Raw genomic sequence first — 24,180 nt, forward strand, 5'->3', positions numbered from 1 at the left:
TAATCATTTATTTATTTTTTGCTGGAGGCCCGAAATCAGCTTGTTTCGGCTGCCCTGAGCACAGTTCCCTGAAATAGGTTGAATTTGAACATCTTTTTTACTCTCCCAATTCACTTGCATTTCTGTTAATTACCATAATTTTTTTTTTACAATTATTTTTATAGGCATTTTCCAAAGTCGGACGAAGTGCAAGTAACAGCTTTTTACGGGAAAAAAGGTAAATGTTTCTGTTCCAGGTACCGTTTCTAAACGCATGTCTCTCTCTTTCTTTATATTTATTTATTTCTATATATGTATCTATATATAGATAGATAGAGAGATACTATAAAAGCTTAAAAGCACAAAAAAAGCTAAAATGAATTGGAGAAATATAACGGAACATTAAGTCTACATCTTTGTTCCGGGTTGTGTTTATTTTGGTGTGACACACGTAACATGGCCGTCCCTCCTTGCATTTGATAAATGAACCTCCTTTCGATACACGGCTGTTTCCTTAGGTAAGTTATTTTACTGTACTGTATAAGTAAATATAACGTTTGCACTTTTATAATGTTTATGTGAAAATATCCTCGTGTTTCTACTTCGTGGAAGTTAAGTTACATTTAGGCGAAGTAGCAGTACTGTAGCAGTAAGTGGAGTGAAAGAAAAAGTCAGTTTAACGTCGTTTTGAGACTAGTTTGATTCCATAAAAATTGAATTGAATTATAGAAAAGAATGACTGAATTTGAGAAGATATCGACACGTATTGTGCGGTAGTACGTTTTATGCCATTTTGTTTTGTTTTGTTTAAAACAAGCGTTCACATGCAAGCAGGTGTAATACAATTCAAAACGGATACTCGTATATTAGCTTCATGGCACACATTGATTATTTTAATGATTAAAAAAAAATAAGTTTGCTGATTATATTGTTCATGTAATGGAAACCAAAAGCCACCACTGCAAGAAATTTGAACAGTGAAGTCCCCTACACGAGTGGCGTGATGTCAGATAAACGCCAGCGTGCCAGGGTGCAAGGCTCCTGGGCCAAACAGCTGCCCAAACAACCCAGACCAGCAGGTACTTTAAAGTCCCTTGCGTACACTCAAACCCAATGTAAAAATGTGGTCTTATATGTGTTGATTTTTGATTTGGCCTGTAGTTCCTCATAGCCAAAGTGCCAATCCAGCTGCCGCATCCTGGGGAGTACATCGGCAGACGACATCTGGAAATTTTCAAGGGGTTGAGTTCAACCAGCCCATTAAGGTCACATAAAAAAAAGCCAATCTCAACATGATACTAATTTACAGCATCGGATTTATTAAAAAGGCTTTGTCTTGTTCACAGCCAGTTCGAGATGTTCCGCCAGAGAAGATTATTGAGTAAGTGTCCGGTTTGAATGGAATGGCTTATCATTTTTGTGTAATGCTTATATAACATAACATATAACTCTATTTTGTGTTTTGATTTCAACAGCCAGGCAGGTGATTACGAGATCAGCCATGGACCGTCTGGGGTGTCAAGGTCAGCAATGAAATGAATTGTTGCTTGTTTAATCAGGATTATTATATATATATTTTTTTACATTATTTTTAGTATTAGATTGTTTAAATGGAGTTTTAGTGTAAGATTTATAAGTTCCCAAATGACTGTTTGACCTTCTTTCTTCTGTTCGGCAATACAGTAATACTGAAATAAATACATTTGAAGTGAACCCCTAAAGCTCATGCGTGATATTAATTGGCAAGGATGAAAACAAATAAAATAGATTCATTGTAGTGTTTGTTATACAAATGTAAAATGTAGTTATCATTGTTTTAAAAGCACTCATTTAAAAAAAAAAAAATTTCCTTTGCAAAAAGTTTTTCAATTTAGTTTGAGTTATTTAGTTATTTTACGTAAACTTATGATTATGATCTTTCTTGGGTTCAGACTGCGGCTTGTGCCGGGCTTTCTTCCAGCGCAGGAGGCCGACTGGATGTTCAGTAAACTGCTGGCAGAGCTTCCCTGGTCACAAAAGACCAACATCAGACAAGGTTGATTCTAATAAGTCAACATTATGACTCCACGCTCATGTTTTCATGCCCCCACACACATTTCAGTGTACACTTGCATCCCTAAAACCCCAAAATCAGGTGAGGCTTACGCAGAACCAAGGCTGACCTGCTGGTTTGGAGAGTTACCCTACACGTACGCTCGCTCCACCATGGCCGCCAACACAAAGGTCTTCATTTGAATACAAATAATACAAATGACTTTTTGTTGACTTTGTCACACACTGACTGAACCGTGACTGTCCGGCTGTCCTAGTGGCATCCGCTGCTGATGAACCTGCGGCGAGCGGTTTCCGAGGCGTGCGGTGGCGGCGGATGTAGCGGCGGCGACTGCTTCAACTCGCTGCTGTGCAACCAATACCGAGACGGACACGACAGCATCGGCTGGCACAGCGACGACGAGGCCTCGCTGGGCCCGCGGCCTGTCGTCGCCTCGCTTAGCTTGGGTGACAGCAGAGTGTTCAGTCTACGGAAGAAACCGCCACCGGTCAGACGCGCACGTGCACACGCACGTTCGGGCTCATACATTTCTGAAATTCTTTTTTTAAAAATTTTTTAACATACCACTTTACACTTAAAAATACTGTTTTATTCTTGTAGGAATATGACTTTTGTTTCTTCAGTATTTTTTTAGATCAGTATTTTCACTATTTATGATTCTAATAACTATTTTTTAAGAACTTTGTTCTTGTAAAATTTTGATTTTAAAATGATTTCATTTTGTAAGATTATGTTTATTCTCTGGGATTCTGCAATCACTGGTATTTGTATGGATACAAAGCACTACATTCTGAATCTCACAAGATTTTGTTGACGTATCTGTTTTATAGTAAACAAGTTACAACACAGACATTATTTTATAAAAAAATAGAACTTTGTTGGCAAAAAAATCTGGCATTAATCTTGTAAAGGTAATCCGGCTTGGAAAAAAAATCTGAAATTATTCTTTAAGAAAAAAAAAAGCAACTTAATTCTTGCAAAATTAAGATTCTTTAAGGAAAAACTACCACTATACTCTTGTAGATTGCATTTTTTTCCTTGAAAAAAATATTGCTTTTACTCTGGTTATTTTTCTTGAAAAATACTAATTTTGTTCTCCTAAAATGTATTTTTTTCTTGATGAAAATATCATATACAAACTTTTTTCTTGAAAAAGAACCCAAAACAATTACATTCTCTTAAGATTCTGACTTGAAAAAAAATAAAAAAAAATTCTTGTAGGTTGTTTTATTTAATTGGGGTAAAAAACAACTTTTTTATACTCTAAAAAATGTCTAAAAATATATTTCTTTATTCCTGTAAATAACTTTTTTCTATTTAAAAAAACAGTTTTTTGGGGGTAAGATTTGTCACCATTGTAAGAGTGATCTGGATTTTTACCTAGTAGTAGTATGTGTGGCCATAGTATTGTGCCATGTGTGTGAGTATAGCGCAAACCCAGTGGTGTTTGTAATGCATGGTCTTCTTTATGTTATAGGAAGAAAATGGTGACTACACCTACGTGGAACGTATTAAGATTCCTCTGGGTCACGGCACTTTGCTTTTGATGGACGGAGCCACGCAGGACGACTGGCAGGTAGGTAGGCTCTACTAATAATTCAGACATCTATACTTTTTTGTTTAATTGAATGAAAATGGAGAATTCTCATCTTTTACACTACATCAGGAATTATCAAGAGCCCTGTACATTTTTAAAGGTATCCACTAGTTTGTAAAAACCAAAGGTAAAGTCAGTGGATGCTTGTTTTTTGATCATGTCAGAGGCTGACTTGATTGATTTTGAACGGCATTTCTGCTTCTCAGCACCAGGTGGCGAAAGAGTACCACGACCGTGGTCCTCGCATCAACTTGACCTTCAGGAGCATCTTCCCTGAGCCACAGGGCCACCGGCCGGGCACCAAACTGCACTTTAGCAACCGCCAAGCAGACGTGAACGCCACAAACTAGAACACAACAACGACAAAAACTGTACTGGGTGAGATTTTCATTTTTCTCCAGTAAATGGAATAATAATAATTGAAAAAACACTTTCCATAAACTTGGTCAAATAAAGTATTTCCTAGGCCTAATATTTAAAAGTAAAAAGTTAATTTCAAAGTGTTGCTTTCTTGTGAGGCTTGTATTGGGAAGGGAGGGGGGGGGGGGGCTCATCAGTCACTGCGTCCAAAGTTACTGAACAGTTTGAAAATTTATTCAAAACATACTCTTTAAACCACATTCACGTTCAAGGCTAATTGGTTAAAATATAATCAAAAACTCCCTGAAGTCCAAAAAAGGTGCACATTTCAGAATCTGAATTTAACAGTGAACGTTTAAGGCACCTTGTATTATCATTCCACGCATTATTTCAAGTTACAAACTAGATGGCAGAAACACGTCACACATCCATTATTGCACTACACTGCGCTGTCGTAAACACAGTTCACACGTTTGGCACACCGTTCAGCTCCACTCAGCATGAGCAACAAGGCTGGATTTACACTATGTCGAAATTGACGCAATTGGGATACGAGTCATGGCAACGCAGACAGAAGAAATAAAACATGCATGGAATCGAAACTTGGAATCACACGTCTTCCAAATGTCCAAACGGGTATCAAAAAAATCCCCACACATTTCGGGTATTTGCTAATACTGTGAATGTAAACAGCCAATTGTGTTATCATTCACTTGAAAGGTTCATGGAAATAAACAATAAATAAACAATAAACAGATATTGGCAATAAAATCTGAATTGTTCACTTGGACCTGTAGTGTGAATCCAACCTAAGTTAACAATGCAAAATTAATAAACGCAAACCATAAATTAACTCATTCACTGCCATAAATTCATTTTTAAAAATTAGGGGCAAGAGGCGATTAATTTTTTAAAATTGTAATTAATCGCACGACTTCACTACTTAACTCACGATTAATCACAAATTTTACATCTGTTCTAAATGTACAATAAAAAAATTCTAGGTTTTCATACTCTTGTAAACAAAAGTGGAAAAAAAAATGTTAAACTAATAGAAATAGTTAAAATGAATTTTTGACGTTTATAACCGTCAATGGCAATGAATGAGTTGACTTGACACATTTGGGGTATTTGCTAATACTGTGAATGAATGTAAACAGCCAATTGTGTTATCATTCACTTAAATAGTTCATGGAGAAAAAATAAAAAAATCAGATATTGGCATTAAAATCTGACTTATTCACTAGGGTCTGTAGTGTAAAAAAGTGAATCCAGCCTGAGTGAACAATGTCAAATGAATAAACACAAACCTTCTATAAATTAACTTCAAAACAACAACAACAGCTCACAGACTCATCACATACAGCAGCATAAGCCAAAACTCTCTATTTACTCGAACACAGCCAGTGTACAGGAAGCTTCCACATATTCATGCGTCACTATTCACTAATTCTTTCAACATCCCTAGAAAATTACAGTGCCCCATCACTGGTGAGCTATTTTTAGAACAGGCCTGCGGGCTACTCGTGGTCCAAGGAACCATATTGATGATCCCTGCAGTAGAGAAATACTTGACACGCCATAGTTTAACTATGTAAGGCAATTTGTGAATAGAGAACTGCAAATATGAAGAATGCTTAAAAAATAAAAGGAAAATATAGTTTTTGAATTTGCGATGGTAATTCAACGCATGTCAAATGAGGTTGAAAACACAAAATAATGACCATAAAACCACACACGAAACAGTAGCAATTATAGGGAAAATTTGACAAATTGAAGTTGACATAAGTGCAACGAGTTGTTAATGGCCGACGAGGCGGGTAATTGCACGTGATGTTCAAGGTAGTCCGCTTTATGAAGCCGTTCTATCCGGGCTCGGGCCCACCGGTACCAAAGTTGCCCGTGGTGGTCCTATTTGACGTGACGGGGGAGGCGGTGACGGCGCCATCTTCTGCCGAGGCTGCGCTGCTGTGTTGCGTTTTGAAGTAAATGACGTAAAACAAGGGCAGCACGATGCCGATGAGCAGCATGGCCACCACGGCGTTCCACCACTGGATGCCCCAGTCCGCACCCTGACTCTTCTGTCTTTTCGGGGACCTTTTGGGTTCGTCATCCAACAGATCCATGTCAAAGTCGTCCGTAGTCGGGATCAGCTTCTCCGTGTCGTTGTCCACCTCGATGAGGAAGTCCGTAATAACTTGGTGTCTCTTCGGCTGGGCCTTGACTGGCGTTTCCATGAAAGGGTCACTCAGGGTTGCGTACGATTCCGTTAAAAAGCTGTGCTTGGGAATGGGAATTTTGATGGTTTTCAGTGCAAATACATCCTGCTCCTTTATGAGGTTGTTCACGCGCTTTATGTCTGCCACCTGAAACAAGTTTAAATTAAGTTGTCAATACGCCCCCGGCAAGCCACCTCAATACTGTCATTCGCCGATGCCCACGTCACTCACCAGGCCAGGCCCCAACATTGAAAGCGTATACACTCAGTCACAGATACTACAGTAGAGAATGTGAAGATGGCGAACCCAAATGTGATAATCAGCAGAATATGGGATTCTAAAATTTTACTATCAGAATTTTTCTCATTTTGAATAGTTAAAATAAATAATCTATATTCATCAATATCGGCTGATATGAAATACTTATATTGTGACAAATTTTTCAGCCGTATTGCCATGACATTTTTTTTCAACAAAGACAAAAAAAAGTGGTATAGAAAATCCCTAATAATAATAATATATTTTATTTGTAGATAAAAAGATGAATCTCGACCATCCCTAGTTGTAGCCCGACATCCTTCCGCGACCTACCTTGCATCCGTACTGCAAGGCCAGCTTGTTGAGATTGTCGCCGTCCAGCACGTCTCGTTCCAGTAGGTGATAACTCCTCAGCCTGTCCTGCTCCGACTCTTGGAAGGCTCGAGGTCTCATTTCCATCAGGCCAAGTTCCTCGTCATCTTCGTCGTCCGACGACGCGGCCGTGCCATTGGCTTTCCTCTTGAACATGTAAACATGGCCATCGGCACTGGCGTGGACGTCCACCGGGGCCTGGAACGCATGCGGCACATGCTCACCACGCCGCATATTTCAACACCGGCCTGGAATAACAATTTCAACAATGAAGAGAAAAGAGAATGTTATGAAAAGAAAAAAGGCGGTCCTCTGTTCACAAAGGTACACTGAGTTAGTGCTATTGTTTTTCTTTGTATTGTTTAAATAATTTTACTCACTCGTGTGGTTCTTATATGGTACAATTATGTTTCAGCTGACACGATAGGGTGTACAGTTATTTGATTGGTTTGTTTGCATGATGTTGAACATCAGATGAGCCGTTACCGTGGTAACCTATTTGACTCGCTTTGGACGTGGCTAGTAACTAACTGCCTGTTGCTATAAAAATAAAAACGGGTGGACAGAACTACTAGTCACCCAACCCAACATTCAAAATGGATTACGTTGAATGTTTTATGTTAACATGTTCAGCTGGTAGGTTAAATGACGTCAAGCCAGGACGAGTGCCACTTTTGTTCAGGCAGCTGGATGACAGCCGTTACAGTCAGCTACGCCTGGTTAGCATATGTAGCTTAGTTAGCCTTGTTAGCGCATTACTCCCGGAACATGTGTTCCCCAAACACGACGTGTTATACTTCTGCTACGGTTGTCTTCAAGAGCGCCTTTTTAGACACACAACCATAAAGTCGCCTACGCTGTCGCGGCTCCAACGTATTACCTTAAAGGGAAATACAACAAAAGGCACCACTCTCGTAATGCTCTTCAGCCCCTTCGCCAGCTACTTTTGGGCTAACTAACTTCAAGTTGGCGTGAGTGACGTCAGCGAGCTCGTCTTCTATGGGTGTTAAAAAGTAGACACACTAGGCCGGAGATTAACTACCGCCACTCTATGTTCAGCCGCCAGAACTACAACCTGTTTCAAGGCGCGGAAGCCACCGGAAGTGTCTTGCTGGCCATCTTACGTTGCCACTTTCTCAGTGCTCATAGCTTGAATACATTGATTTCTCTGCGGCGTTTTCATGTTTTTTTTCTTCCATATGTTCATATGTAGTTCGCGGTTTAAAGCCGTTACTCTACCGTGACGTAGCACGTACTTCCGGGTGATAAAAACAATGTGTGACGTCATGAAATATTTATGCCATTTGACTTCTGCTGTCACGCGTAGTTACAGTACAGAACACGTCTTTTTTTCTTTACCCCCCATCCTTCCGTCATCTGCGTAGGTTATAATAAGTGCTCAGTTTATTTTGACAAAACAGTATTCACAGACATCAGCATGTAGGGAATAAATCGGTTGTTAAATAAAACAATCAAGAAAGTACAGATGCCTGTAGGCATATAGTATCTTTTGACATTTAGTGGGAGAGTAATTAAATTGTTCTGCCTGTCACTATAAGTCAATGGCATAGACTGATGAAGAAATATATGTTGTTTGTAGTAAATGAATACTCTTCGCACCTTTTACCATATCTCAAGCAAACTTTCTAACTCAGAATGTTTAACATTCAAAATCTAACCAGTTTTTGGATAATTGTACATTTCCATGAGAATATTCCCATCCAAATTAATGGAGTTGTTTTACAAGTTATTCCTGCAATCCATCTATTTTTTTCTTCCTTATGTCTCAATTTATGTTCATTCTACAGCATTTCAGCGCAGTTACTGTCTTAAATTAATATTTAATAAACTGGCATTTATTATTATTATTTTATAATTAGCCACTAGATGGCGTTATTCAACAATATTGGTAGTTTTTTGGGCACTGACTAAAATCAAACGCACCTCGTTCTTGTACTCACTGTATATAAACTAGGATGTAGGCGTATTTTGATATTGAGTTTTCCAATCATCAAAACGTGCATTTTGTCATATTGATCAAAGCCTTAACTATCGCCAGTATTTTCGATTGACAGTGTCCTGTAGTTCCATCATCGCAAGCCTCCACCCCTGCCAATTAACGACCTGCCGTTTTCCCACGCACCTCCGCGTTACAGTACAAGCCTGCACCTTCTGCTGCTGTAATAGTTTACATCTGTTGCGCCCACCCAGAAGATCCTGGCAGAGGTGTAGTTTGGTTGGCACGCGCTTTTGAAGCGGCGACTGCGGAATCGTTTTTTTTTGGCCAGAGGCTTTCAACAGACGCTGCGGTCGCACATGCCTGCCTGCATATGAGTCAGGCTTGCATGGCGACTGCAGGTTAAGATGGAGCTTTTGCGAGAGTCACACACATATTTGAATGGGATTTTGAACAGTTTTCATAAAAATATAATCTCCCCTTATTGGAATGATGTGTCTTCTGTAATTATGTCTAACCTGCTCAGTATATCACTGCACGCTTTACATGTTGTTTCAATCTTTGGCCACCTGAGGGCGCAGCAGGACAACAAAATCACTCTTGCTCTTGTGCTTGACCCCATTAAAAATTCACCAAAGTGTTTCTCCAAGTTTGCAATAGTTACACGCTGGCAAAATATTACATTTTAAACACCTGAAGGCATCACATCATCAAAAAGTCTCATTGGTTTCCTCGCTTAACAAGTGTTTTGGTCATGACATTTGAGACTGATGCTGTTTTTGTGGTCATTGCAGATGCAGATGGGGAAGCATTCCAGTATGGAGAGAAACCTTCAATGACGTCACAACTCCCCCATCTGTAATATCGTAGGATACGTATATGCAAAATCAGAGTGCAAATGAGATAAATTTATATGAAACATGACGTTTAATGGTCTAGCTTGAAGACCCACTGAGGGTCACCACTGGGTGTTACTTTTAAAACAGTATACCATATTTCACCGCTGACATTTTCCTCATAGATTTAATGACATTCAAAAGTATATTTTGGGGTTACCAAACAGTAAAAATGGTACATACTGTACATATAGAGCATTTAAACATGGCCAGGATATATCGATACTGTGGTTGTCTATCATCCAGGCATCTATTTTCTTAACCGCTTATTCCTCACACTAAGCACATTTTGTTATCATTGCCATTTAATCTAGAATACCAGTACAATTTTAATCTCCAAAATATACATTTTCTTGGAAATATACTACTTTTATAGATAAAATATACAACTTTTTTGAAAATATGAAAGCTTTAGTCTTGTAATGTTACGGCTTTTAACTGGAAAATATACAATTTATTGAAAGAAACGTACAGATTTATTCTCGTATTATTATGACAAAATTTGAAACTATTTTGTATTGTATATAAACACTTAAAAATATATATTTATTACATATGCATGCAGTACTTTACAATATTTTAACTTTAATCTTGAAAATAAACATCTGTATTCTTGTAATATTATAATTTAAACATATACAAATATATTCTCATAAGATTCTTACTTTCATTTTAAAAAATGCAGTCTTGAAAATATACAACTTTATTTTCCAAAACGATTTCTTGAAATATTACGACTTGAATCTTGAATAAATAAAAGTCACATTTTTAAATAATATATTTTGTCTTGTAATATTACTACTTTAATCTAAAAAACATTAGACTTTTTCTCTAGACATTATACTACTGTTTTTTTCTAGAAAAGATACAGCTTTATTCTCTTAAGACTACAATTTAAATCTAAAGATATACAACTCTATTCTTGCAACATTACGACTTAAATTTTAAAAAAAGTATGTTTTATCATGATCAACTTTTTTTTTTCTAATGTTACAACTTTAATCTAAAAAACATACACATTTATTCTTGTAACATTACAATTATAATCTAGGAAATATAGAAATGTATTCTTGTAATATTGAAAGTATAACATTTTTTATTCTATAAAAATTATAATTCTATAAAATATTTGACTACTTTATTTAAGATTCTTAAATTTTACTTAAATCTCAGCTTCATTTTTTCCCTTTTCAGTGTGATCATATTACTCCTTTATAATGATAAAAATACAATTTAATAAGCAGTCAAGTCTATTCTATCATACACGTTGCTATTTCTAAAAAATGGATGTTTAGTAAGAGGTGAACTAACAAAATCTGGACAGGAAATGCATACATTTCAAAAGAGTTTATGTACTTGAATGTACAGCATTACACATTTTTTACTCCACTTTTATTTGATCCCTCGTCTGTATAATCTCCCCCAAGTCTCCATTTGACAGAGAGCTAAACTACGAGCAGTTGTGGCTAATAGCAGTCATGCATAATCTAGTGTTGCTCTCCACATATGCATCGCCACTCAGCTGGAAAGCACCAATGACCTCCAGTTGACTCCAGACTGCACAGTTGACTCAACGCTAATCAGATCTTGTGTCCAAATGCTCCGTTTCATTTACAAAACGTGACATGGTATTGGTGTGCACTTTGATTTTATGACCATTTTAACCTTGATTGCTGCCAAAATATTCATTTCTTTCTTCTTCTTATTTTCTTATTTTTTTTTTTTTTTAATTGGTCCACCGCGTTCAAAAGGAGCATCAGACAAATTTGACCCTTGCGCTTGACGACGGCGTTAACGATCATAAAGCTAATGTTGCCTTAGAGGGGCAGATCATCATATCGTTTACATTGCATTCAGATGCGGCGTGGAACGCGAATGATGAGCAACAAAGCGGCATAATGTGCGAGATTTCAGGGCCACTGAGCAGCTTGTCAGAGAGGGAGCAAGGGAGGGGGAGAGAGAGAGAGAGTGGCATGGGATGGAGAGAAGTGAAGTGTGGGGGGTTAAAAAGTGTATACTGCTTGCACATGTTGCCCTGCAAAATAACAGAGTGGTCCTTTATTTAAATCATTCAAAGGAAATGGTCAAATATTTATGGAGGTGAAAGATTCATGGTTGCCGCGTCTACAAACGTATTGCTGTGCGGCTGCATTATAGTTGCCCCCCCCCCACTAGCTCACCCCCACACACACTTGAGCTTGATTTGCTTGTTTTATGAATGTAGTTGCACAACCTAACTATTGGAACATATTGCTGGCGTCATGCCAATTCCTCGTACCTCCAAAATCAGCACTTTTCAGGACAACCCAAAAACGGCACATTTGTATGCATTGTTTGCATTGCAATTTACAAGGAATCTCAAAGAGCGCAACCCATTTTCAACACTTGAGATCGGAATCGATCATATATCCTTATACTTACTATATCAATATTTTAATATAGAAATACATTTAATTTGTATATTTAAAATATTATACATGGGAAATTATGTCGGAAAGGTGTATCAGACTCCTATAAATATCACATCCTGAGCAAATTTTGAGTATTTTAATAATTTGGTATAACCAGTGTACAAAATACTGTATGACATTGTGTTTAGCAAAAATATTTATATCAATTAATTAATTTTAACACATTTAAAAAATAATCTAACGCAAATATTTAATGTAAAATAATTGAATGTTATATTATATTTACTATCTATCTATTAAGTATAGTGTAAATAAATAAATAAATACACAAATAAACACATACATACATACATAAAGGAGATAAAGTAAGAAAGAAAAAAGAACACAATAACACTAACAGCTCAACACTTTAATTTATTTTAAAACATTTTTAAAATAACCTAACACGAGTAATGTAAAATTATTTAATATTATAATATGATATTTAATATTTATCAAGTATAGTGTAAATAAATAAATATATAAATAAATAAATACATTAACAAACAAATAAATAAAGAGAAAAAAGTAAGAAAGAAAAAATAACACAATAACACAAACAGCTTAACACATATTTATATCAATTAATTTATTTTAAAACATTTTTAAAATAATGTAACACAAGTAATGTAAAAATATTTAATATTATAATATGATATTTAATATTTATCAAGTATAGTGTAAATAAATAAATATATAAATAAATAAATACATTAACAAACAAATAAATAAAGAGAAAAAAGTAAGAAAGAAAAAATAACACAACACAAACAGCTTAACACATTTATATCAATTAATTTATTTTAAAACATTTTAAAAAATAATCTAACATGAGTAATGTAAAATGATTTAATATTATAATATGATATTTAATATTTATCAAGTATAGTGTAAATAATTTTTTTTGGGGATAAATACATTTATTAATTAACAAGCAAATAAATAAAGAGAAAAAAATGTGAAAATAGATATCAAAATAGAAAATGATATAGTTATATTATTAAGGGAATTCAAAACCTTATCAGTACCACTAATCAGTACCCAATAAGTAGCTCTAACTTTCAAAACAGTTGGTGACCCCTGATCTAAACCTAGGCCTCCTCAGGCCACGTCTTAGTGCCGACACAGGGTAGACAACTAGTTTAACTGCTAGATTCTTCAAATTTTTGGCGAATTTGATCGATGTGCAGGTAAGATAAGATACTGAGCTCCGCATACATGTCAGTATTTCATTCATAAATACGTGCGCATCAAACCCTCTGAATCATTGTGGATCAATTCATTAAACACATTGTCATTATTATTAATAGATGCCTCCGCAACGTTTGTTAATGGAGTGTTGACACAGGCCTTGTTCCCTTCCTTGTCGCCGTTCTCCGTCAGATAAAGTAGGTTTGATTATTTGCCTTGCAAAAACTAGAGCGTGATAAATGTTGACATCAACAGCGGGCGATTGGAGCTTTGTCTCGGAAAATCCGCGGGGGTTCCACGCGAGTAATGAAATTCTTATGGCTTAAGGTCACGGCAACATTTCAGACGTTCATTGATTAAATGTCGACCCGCCAGGTGAATGTGATTCACATCTCGGAGCAGAGAGATGCAACGATCCATCCATCATTTAATAGGAAACATTGAAACCTACACAACTAAACATCATTGTCGCAAGTGGAAAGCATGTTTCTTTGACTAGACATTTGTAGTGATCTGTCATATGATCTGCTTAGTCATTCATTCCTTGGGTCATGATAGTAAAAATGTAGTTGTAAGAATAGGATAGAATTCTCATGTACATTTTTGTGATTTTAGCGACTTGAAGTGCTGCCTCCATGAGTGAAAAAACAATCCACGTTTTTCCATTTTCTTATGGGGGCTCACATGCGCTTTATGGTTCATACTTGAGGGGAACACTGCATATCAAAAATGATATTGTTACCAATTTAAACATTGAATTTCCCGTGTGAAGGCAGCAAACATACATTATGATGGCGCGTGTCTGTCAACGGTGATGTGTTTGAGGCTGCTTGAAGGCCCTCCATCGGAGGTCTCCGCGAACTGATTTGCTGATAGGTGCAGTGCAGTAGTGGTGTAAATTAATTTGAATCCCAACCCCCCCAAGGGTGACCCTGCGCCCCCCCCTGCCTACTCACATGAGACAGAACCCTGGCATTGGTGGTCTTCATACAGGCCCGGAGCATACAGTGACACATAACCTTGCCCTGTCACCACCCTCACCAGTGTGTCAGCTAACATTACGCTGATTGACGTTGAGCCAACACTCCAGCGCTATGAGATCTGAGGCTCTGTATAACCTCGCCCTAGCTTAAACCGGGGCTAGGACATTTGGGGGCATTGTGCCAGATCATGAGGCCATCTGCGCATGTGACCTACACAAAACATCGGTCGTAGCTTTTTTGGAATTAAACAAACAAAACACCTTGGTGTCTTAGATTGGTCGATTGGACTTTTTGTGTTTTACAGGGCGGGATGTAAAACAGGAATAAAATGGCTTCAAGTTGAATTTAGTCACATTTTAACAGCATAAAGAAACTCCAGCCTAACGGTTCTTGTTGACAAGTAACACAGCCGATTAGTCAGTCACTGAGCCTATTATATACAGCTTGTTTGTATGACTTTGGCTAAAATGCTAACAGTTGTTATGCTATCATATAGCATGGGCAGATTGTTAGGGATTTAACTTTGTGCGCTGTCGTGAAGTACTTTAGAGAAAAAAGGGAATAGCTGAAATACTTGTATGCTAACAGTTGTTATGCTAACAATATTAGCAAGATAGCAACTTCAGCGGAGAAAACAAGATGATAATTTTTTATTGTGCCCTAGCTGGGGTCAGGTACTTTTTGGAATGAGAATAGCTGAAATGCTAATATGCTAACAGTTGATATGCTAATATCAAGATAGCAACTTCAGCGGAGAAAACAAGATGGGAATTTTTTATTGTGCCCTAGCTGGGGTCAGGTACTTTTTGGAAATAGAATAGCTGAAATGCTAATATGCTAACAGTTGATATGCTAATATCAAGATAGCAACTTCAGCGGAGAAAACAAGATGGGAATTTTTTATTGTGCCCTAGCTGGGGTCAGGTACTTTTTGGAAATAGAATAGCTGAAATGCTAATATGCTAACAGTTGATATGCTAATATCAAGATAGCAACTTCAGCGGAGAAAACGAGATGAGGATTTTACATTGTGCCCTTACTGGGGTCAGGTACTTTTTGGAAAGAGAATAGCTAAAATTCTAATATGCTAACAATTGATATTTTAATATCAACATAGCAACTTAACTAGAGAAATGCCAACGTAGATTTATAAAGATTGTGCCCCATTTCAAGGTCCTTTTTTGGAAGAATGCTTAGCCTACAAAATGGCCTCCTTGCTAACATACAGTATACCAAGAGAGCACAGAGAAAATGCTGATTCCACTTGATATGAACCCTGTGGTAGCTGCGTCAAAACGTCTTGTAAGACAACCACAACAGTCCAATTGCGATCGATTCACTGCCCTGAGAGTTTGTGCAGTTTTTAGGCAATTGTCAATATATCCTAAAATGCCAACATTTATTGTCAGTGCAACTATACAGTAGTTACTTGAATAGTCATACTTAAAAACTATCACTACAGAAAGTTTCCTACAAATTTTGTCAGTTCTAACTCATTTTGTGGCTAACTTGCTTATCAGTTATGCTATATAGAGGTACTGTATTCTCAATGATCATGTCCTCATAATGCCCTCAAGTCCACAGATGCTTGGTTAATTGACATATTATCACATTCTTTTCAATTTACATTTGACCCATCCCCTAAGGGAGCAGTGAGCAGCAGCAGGGGCTGCACTCGGGAATCATTTGGTGATTTAACCCCCCGATTCTAACCCATAATGCTGAGTGTCAAGCAGGGCGGCAATGGGTCCCATTTTTATATTCTTTGGTATGACCCGGCCGGGGGGAATGAACCCACAACCTCCCAGTCTCAGGTCGGACACTCTACCACTAGGCCACTGAGCTGGCACCTTTAATCATTTTTATAATGTTTGAGTTCAATCAAGGCCACTGACATCTTGCTAGGTTTTTACCCAGAAGGGATAATAGGGAAACGGTGTCTTTCAAAGTCAAATCTATTCAGATGCGAGTGTAGCTCCGTCAGTGAGCCTTCTGACCTGAAGCTACACGAGCTTAACAAGCTGTGATGTTGACAAGAAAGTTGAATGATGAACCAGGTCCTTGCTCACTGCATGCTTCAATGAGCCTTGGTTTTCACTTCCTGTGCTTTCTTTTGAATCAAACTTTCTGTAGAAGATAACCAGTCCACAAGGCCCGGATATACTATAGCTTGATCTGCGGTGCTTTCTTTAAGGTCATTTTCTAATGCATGTACTTGGCATCGGGCTGACACGTTTCATGTTCTGCCGTTCTGAGGGAAGCGTATCTTGTAAAGCAGCGAGTATTTAAAGTGCTGTCATGAGGTGGCTTGCTTGGCGTTGTTGAATCCAATGTGAGGCTCCTTGTGACCTTGGGATTTGAATAATGCATTCAAGTTGGTGAGACGCCACAGAAGTGATGCCTGCACCGTTTCGACCTCATCTTACAAAGACGATCCGTGAGGGAGAAATGAGATGCGATGGCGTAGAGTACATTTAACAAAAAAAACAAAAAAAATAAAAAAATAAATAGTATTTGGTCCCACTCTAAACAGAGTAAGATTTACACTTGGAAGTGAGTAAAATATTCAGAGTAAATGTGTACGATCTCATGACAAAAACCTGGTAAAGTTTTTTTTCACTAAGAAATTCAAAGTAAATTTTAGAAGGAATTTTGAGTAGGCCTACATTTATGTAGTTCATTAAAATAATAATAATAATAATAATTAAAAAATAAACATTACACAAGGGTTGAGGAACTAACTCCCGACCTTCAGCTTGGGAGACGGCCACTCTACCACCTGAGCTATGCCACTCCTACTGTTCGGTGATATTCAAAAGGAGACCAAAAACATTCTCCCATACACAAAATATTTCACTCTCATCCAAGTGTAAATTTGAACTCTTTTTAGAGTGGCACAAAATAGACTCTTTTTAGAGTCAAATGTACTCTACAAAATTTACTGTGTACTTAACACTAAACCCTTAAACCGAAATACTTTACCCCTAACCCAGGTCTCCCAGAGCACAGTGGCTCCTAACCTGAAAATTCCGGGGCGCAAGTAGAAAATTTTGGGGTGTGCAACTGAAAAAAATACTGAATAAGAATTTACTTGTGTCTTTTGCGTGAGTAGATAAAACTTAGGCTACTTGCACCCTCTCAGGTTTTGGGGAGCAAAATGCCAACATTTAGGGCCAGCCAGGAGTCCTGCCTTAAACCCTAATCCTAAACTTAATCCTGAACACAATCCAAAACGCAGAATAAGAACGTTTATTGGAAAATGATTCCACTAAACATGGTTTGGCTTTGTTTCAGATACCCTTTACTAATCAAACATGCCCTGCTTCAATCAATGTCTACCGGAATTTCATTTCTGACTTTGGCTAATTAAACATGCCCTCAATCAAATTGACCAAGAAACATAATTGCTGTTGCTTAGAAACACATATAACAGGAGGGTTGAGAAAGAAAAGTTCACTGGTGCATCTTTCTTAGTTTGTAGAAAGTTTTCCGTTTTTTATTAGAAGCATCTACTGGGAGACTCTCAAACAAAACATCTTAATAACACCCATCTTTCTCTTATGAGTTCATTTCATACAATACAATAAAAGAGCGGTACTGTATTAACCCAATGTGCAAAATGTCACGACCTGCCATTGAACTACATTTTCTATCCACATATACAGTATATGTGAAAATCCTCTGGGGAAAAAAATAACAATTAGACCAAAAACGAGGAAATGATCAACCTGAGAAAACAATGAGTGCGTTTTCCAATGGCGCTCTCCATTTGCCACATTCGGGAGGAAAATAAAAAAAGACAGGCAAAACTGAGAGTCAAATCAAAGGTTAATTGGAGCCAGGAAAATGTCAAGCAATTTTACCCATCACCCACGAGGGGGAAACTGCCCTTGGTGAAAAAGATGGGGAAATATCTGGAGTGTGTATTAGCTTCTCATCCATAATGGCCTCCTGAAGAGAGCGATGATGACATCTTTTTTAGCACTCTGTGCCCCCTCGGAGAATTTTAGGTGTGCGCAAAACACCAAGCGAGAATGTGTGTGCGTGTTTGCGCTTGTAAACAAAACGTGTATACATGTGTGAGTATTGCGCTATAAGATATTAAGGCTTGGGGGGAAGCGGCAGGTGTTGGCAGCAGCCTTTGACACCTTCACGATCGGGCTTCTGTAGTCTGCAAAGTATACGTATGATTTAATGCTCATATTTGGCTTCAGGGGTCAGAAAATCTTTCATTGGCGAGGGTAGCATCTAGCACATCCCCTTAGCATAAGAGTCGATTAGGTTGTTAATTGTGGCTAGTGGAATGTTGGTTCAGTCCTCTTCAAAGACTGTGCACAGTTACTGGGTAGGAACTAGAACCCGATATCGTATACCTCGAACCCGAGCATCTGAAACATGCTCAATGGGTGACGTATGAGTATGCTGGTTTTGTGTTGTAGTCAAGACCACACCAACCGAGAACAAGACATCATCGAGACTGGAGAGTATTGAGACCGAGACACGACCAAGACTATCAAGAGAAAAAAACCTCAAATCTAAGCATATTTGTTCTTTCACTGGTCTCGACCGGTCTTGACAAAAAAAAATCTCGAGTCCGCCTTATCCGAAACCGAGACAAGACAGAGTAAAAATGCCTTTGTTTCTTTTTTTTTTCTTTTTCTGGAGAGCTCAGACATGTCATCATCATTGCTTTCTCTTTTTTTTTATTTTTATTTTTATTTTGTATGTGGGTGAGTGCGTGCGTGTGAGTGTGTATTCATTAGTTCACCTAAAACCTATTAAAAAATCCCATACCGTTCACCTAAACCGAACACTTCCAGCCAGAGTCGTGAGGCCGTCAGGAGACCCGAGGAAGGATCAAAGAAAAGAAAGGAAAGTGAAAAAAGGCCTTAAGGTTTTTTTTGTAGTGCTGTTTATGTAAAGGGTTTACGCTCTGTGGACTCGAATGAACGTGTCTTTTAAGATTTCAAAAAAAAATGTTGAAATGAACTGTTTAGCGAATGGAAACATGGGTGCAGTGACATTTAAATTGATTGGCTATTATTAAGAATATTAAATCTCATTGTCAAGCGTGATAGATATGTCTCCGCCTCTGACAAAGGACAGCTGAGCCTTGATCTTCTCGGCAAAACCACTGTGACTAATGCCGATAAAAAAGGATTAGTCTCGGAATAAGAGAAGGTGCTGTAGTCCGGTCTTAATTGGCGAGGCCTCGGCTTGATCTAGTCTTGAGGCTGCCACTTGCTGAACTGGTCAATTAATCTTCCCTCCCTTATAATGAGGCGGGGGATTTCCGAAGGCTGCTCGCTCACACAAAGACAGAATGTGTGCCCAAAGGATCTTCTGCCCCTGCACAAAGTGACCTGACAATTAAAAAAGATCCCCCCCCCCACCTCGCCAGTTGGCAAATATCTCTGACCCAAACTTATATTAAAAGGACTTACAATGACTTCAAATCAAAATACCACAGGCACAAAAAGAGGGCGAAAGTGTAGAATCCTCCATGAAATAAGATTGTTGCAGTCCAACTTGTGACCCCCCCTATCACTCTGCCCTTCTTCCGTTTGAGGTTAATATAAAGCGACTTGTTGGATCCTCCCCGCTGTGGACAACAAATGCGCTCGGGGCTGATATTAATTTAAAGATAGATGACAGTGGAAAAGGTTAAATATGTAGGGTTAACCGTATTTGACCTTGAATTGTTGCTGGCATTAAATCCAGTGGGTGAGAAAGAGGATAATGGAGGAGCCAGTCGCAATCAAAAGCAATATCTAAAAACAACGATGACGTTTGACCTTGACACAGATTTTCTTCTTGGATGTGAATAACATGCATCTGTCTTGTCCCATTTGCTGTCGTGATTGTCTTTCTTAGTACCCTTCATGGTAAACACAGATCCTGTGTAGTTGACGGGTGTGTTTCTTCAAGGATGTCGATTTTGGTATTGATTCTTAAGATGCAGGATGGATATTGTACTCAAATGGAACGCAGACAATCCAAAATGGTGGCTTCAAACCAAAATGGCTGACTTCCTGTTCGGGTATGGGACTTCTTAGTGTGACCTGTTCACCAAAGTTCTGGTCTATCTGTGGAGCTTGTATGGCGGACTGTTTTTTTTTTTTTAATTTCCTTTTTCATTTGACATCCTGGAAATATTCTTCAAACTTGGTGCTCATTTGGACAAAAACCCTAGTAGGAATTAGAAGGAAATATTACAAATCTGTACAAGTCCTAGAATTCGCCCAAAACTACCAACTAAACTGACTTCTGACTTCCTCTTCAATGTTGTTCAGGGGTCATAAGACATTTTTTTTTACATTTATTCATCCAGCCTTGACTGTATGCTTCGTCCACATCAGCATTGGCAAAATTTTTAGTAATTTAGGTCTCTCATTTTTCTAGACCTGATTTCAATTGGGGCTGATATTGGCAATTCCTTGAATTGGTGCAAAATGTCTGCTTGAAACCAAAATAGCCGCCTTCCTGTTCATTTTCGGGCATGGTTCCTGGAGACTTTCGCGCGGGTGAAACTGATTCCTTGAGCTATTTCCCCCCCTCTACTGTTTCAGTTTATTAGTCAAAGAATAATAGACAAGCCACAATGATCTGTTTTCCTCAGTTGAATCAAGACACATCGCACCTTGGTTGGTGGCCTGGTGGGTGGTGTCTGGTCGGTGCTGGATTTCACTTTCCTTTCTTTGGTCCTTCCTCGGGTCTCCTGACAGCCTCACGACTCTGGCTGGAAGTGTTCGGTTTAGGTGAACGGTATGGGATTTTTTAATATGTCTTAGGTGAACTAATGAATACACACACACTCGCACATACACTTACTCACCCACATAAAAGAAAAAGAACAATGATGATGACATGTCAAATCGGTAAAATTACCGAATGAACAATACTGAGCTCTCCAGAAAAAAAATAAAAATAAAAAAAAGACACATCGCACCTTGCTCCCAGCTCCAAATGAAGGTTTCTGATGGCATTATTGAAGTTCACCTTTGTGACAATCCTCAGTGATCCGTGTCTAAAGCAGGTGCTGCCATGCAGAACACTGAAACAAAACCCCTCTACTGGCACTTTGTTTGACCGCTGACATTTTGACATTGTCTGCTCAAGTGCAAGTAGTACACAACGGAACTCGTATGTGTGTTTACATGTCAAAGGATACCAGATGAAGATTAGTTTGGTTTCCTGGAGAGCAAACCATCAACATCGGGATGTATCGTATCATTTTTACTCGCGAGAAAATGTATAACACATGGCAAACATTTTAAAATTCACATTTGTTTAAATCTCTATCAATTTCTGTTGTTATAGCAAACTAAGTTACTCCTCAACTTGTGTCTGCCAACAGCACGATCTCCAGGCCTTCAGGTTTAACATATTTGCGATTGTCGGTCTGACTGTGCAGTCAATAACTCTGCCAATATTTGGTTAACGTGCAAAAACCTGAATAAGACCCCTGGGGTACCCCTTTTATATATTTGGTCATATAAACACAATCGGGGTACCTCCTTTAAATGGAACTTGGTTTGTGTTTTGTGCATGCTCTATTTGCAAAAAATCTTGGTCTTTTGAGTACAAGAACTACTTGTAAGTGTGGCGGCCATCTTACGTTGCCACTTGCTAAGCGAGCCAAACTTTGATATATTGATTTCTTCATGGCGTTTTCACGTTATTTTCTGAGACACAGTACTCAAATTTAGTCCAATTGTCACTACATGTCATGTCTATCCCGCTTTAGTACTCCTTTCTTAAATCTTTTAAGGACTAAAGACTCAGAGTATCTTTTTCGAATACAGTCTGGACTCGCCATGGCGGTGAATGTAGCCGAACCTGCAAGCTTCTGACATTTTATGTCCAAACATGATGTCGACCTCCTTCGTTTAACATGGACACAATTGTTCAAGTCTGTTTTCATAGCGGGGAGCACCTTAAGTACGGGTCAAAATCAGAGTCAAGTCTTTTTGGCTCTGCCTTGTGGAGCGCGGACTCCAGCGAGAGTAATTATTTGTGGAGGTTTTAGGACCTCGGGGGGTGACAGAGTGGGCGGGAGGGGCAGAGGGTGCGCTGAAACGGAAAGCACGCCAGTCCCACTCACGCTTGATGCTCAGTGAATCTGAAAGGTCATGTCATGTTTTCTGGCAATTGACTCGATTGGTTTGGATTGTGCAACATAAGGCCGGGACAGTAGTGTGTATGCGTCCTTTGTGTGTTTCTGCCTATTTGCTGGGAAATGTGCCCTTGGGTTGCTTTTTGCATTGACCTTATTACCCTGCACAGTAACGTACTTGCCCCATCACTTGCACCCTCTGACTGCGGAACATACACACCCCCAGAGTGACGATGGTTAACACACAACATTAACTTTACATTGAAAGGATTCAGTAAATCTTGTGTAAGTTTATTTTAGCGGTAACGAACTCTTTTTTTATTTTTAAAGCTTAAATGAACTGAGCTTTGCTTTAATTAACCCTGATCGTCATTATCAGACATGGATACCTGAATGTGGATAGCTGAATGTTACTGCGCTCTCTCTCTCTCTCCCTCCCTGTGTTTTTTTTTTGTTTGCCTCCCAGCCATTATGTGCAAGTAATTTACCAGAACAATGTGATGCTAACCTCTCTCCTTTAGCCATCATTGGAGAGGCTCGTTTGCAGCTATAAATATAAAATGCACTGGTGCCGGCTAAACAGAAATACCACAGAATGTGCACAAAATATTGCTGTATTTGGTCATGGCCCAATTCAAGCATGTACAGAGAACCCCCACAAAGTTGCAGAGCCAAGAATTTGCCAATTCCCCGTTATCTACTGAAGAACTTGTCCACTCATCGCTTTTGTGCTCAAGCTAAACCAATAACAGTAATGATTTGGCATCTTGGTGCCTAAGAACTGTTAAAATTAGTTGAGGAACTTCATTTAGACAAAAACAGTCCAATTGTCACCTTTTAAAGATGAGTGGCCGTGGTTTAGCTTACCTCTAAATATTGTGAGTTTTTAAAATTATTTCCAAAATATTTTTATTTGTAGTTGTTTAAAAAAAAATTAAATGCAGAAGAAAAAGCTATTTTAATTTCTTTAATGTTGAGATTTCCTTTTTGTAAAATTACATATTTTCTAATGATATTTTTCATTTTTATTCTCGAATTATTATTATTTTTAGTTGAAAAATCATAATGAAGTGATAACTGTTCCAGACCCACCGAGACTATGTACCGTGTTCCCTTGCCCTGACAATCAGTGGTACTTTAACTTTATGGATGGAAGAATTAAGTGTAATTGTACATCCACTACAGTAGGTGGCAGTGCTGTGCTCATTATCAGAGAGTGTGCGAGGATTATTAGCTCCCTTGCAGAGACATAAGCAGACTTAATCGCAATTTGTACTTGTATTATGTATAGTGAGCATTAGGCAAAAATATTTTCCTCTTCCTTCAGAAATAAAGCATAATGAAACAAACATGAAATTACTCATAGGCTTACAGAGGATATTTTGAGTCCTAGGTCGTGTTATTATTTATGGAGAAAGCCAGCAAAGAGGAGTGAGTGTTTCCTCTAGGCAATAGCCCACAACATGTAGTTTTACCAGCAAATCCTTCACCAGGCCTCACTCCTCCATGCCTACGCGCTTGACTTCTGCACCCCAGCAGATCGGTGGCAGAGGTCCAGAATCACTTAGATCATTTTACCCGGGGCGCAAAGGGGGCAGAGAGGAGCCACTGACCCCGCGCTCGTCAAGGCAGGGCTTTACGCCTCGCTGGCTTCCCTGGTGTGACATTTCTCCTGTATTTGCCCCCGCCCACTGCTTCCTCCCGTATGAAACCACCAAGGCAGCGTAAGAAAAAAGAAAAAGATCATTG

The 24,180-nt window shown here is 38.4% G+C and overlaps 2 protein-coding genes across 12 annotated transcripts in view; one reads left to right on the plus strand and one right to left on the minus strand.

The window, feature by feature from the left end:
• Positions 1-413: 413 nt before the first annotated feature.
• alkbh3 (alkB homolog 3, alpha-ketoglutarate dependent dioxygenase) overlaps positions 414-24,180 on the plus strand; it is a 29,119-nt gene continuing 5,352 nt past the window's right edge. The window contains exons 1-12 of one of the 10 annotated variants that reach the window (XR_013294382.1): positions 414-497; positions 933-1,058; positions 1,141-1,244; positions 1,326-1,360; positions 1,455-1,502; positions 1,911-2,014; positions 2,114-2,202; positions 2,289-2,519; positions 3,510-3,608; positions 3,836-4,007; positions 6,742-7,162; positions 9,590-9,653. Coding sequence is in view for 4 of the 10 variants with exons in the window: in XM_077567707.1 (XP_077423833.1) it covers positions 983-1,058; positions 1,141-1,244; positions 1,326-1,360; positions 1,455-1,502; positions 1,911-2,014; positions 2,114-2,202; positions 2,289-2,519; positions 3,510-3,608; positions 3,836-3,979 (930 nt within the window). In the remaining 6 variants the exon portion in view is untranslated. Of the gene's footprint in view, positions 498-932; positions 1,059-1,140; positions 1,245-1,325; positions 1,361-1,454; positions 1,503-1,910; positions 2,015-2,113; positions 2,203-2,288; positions 2,520-3,509; positions 3,613-3,835; positions 4,123-6,741; positions 7,163-9,589; positions 10,299-24,180 lie in introns of those variants that run through there. The other 9 variants (XR_013294384.1, XR_013294383.1, XR_013294386.1 and 6 more) reach the window with 9 other exon arrangements.
• Positions 4,202-7,838, minus strand: lysmd4 (LysM, putative peptidoglycan-binding, domain containing 4). Of its 2 annotated transcripts, XR_013294388.1 has the most exons (4): positions 7,719-7,838; positions 6,800-7,086; positions 4,647-6,355; positions 4,202-4,591 (listed from the first exon to the last, which is right to left on the minus strand). XR_013294388.1 is itself a non-coding variant. In XM_077567712.1 (3 exons), exons 2-3 carry the CDS (start codon positions 7,070-7,072, stop codon positions 5,855-5,857), a joined length of 774 nt encoding a protein of 257 aa, XP_077423838.1. In that variant the 5' UTR covers positions 7,073-7,086; positions 7,719-7,838; the 3' UTR covers positions 4,202-5,854. The 2 variants fall into 2 exon arrangements, 1 of the variants encoding a protein (XP_077423838.1); XM_077567712.1 differs by having other exon boundaries at positions 4,202-6,355.

The sequence above is a fragment of the Vanacampus margaritifer genome, chromosome 6, assembly GCF_051991255.1.
Source record: "Vanacampus margaritifer isolate UIUO_Vmar chromosome 6, RoL_Vmar_1.0, whole genome shotgun sequence".
In the NCBI taxonomy this organism is placed as follows: domain Eukaryota; kingdom Metazoa; phylum Chordata; class Actinopteri; order Syngnathiformes; family Syngnathidae; genus Vanacampus; species Vanacampus margaritifer.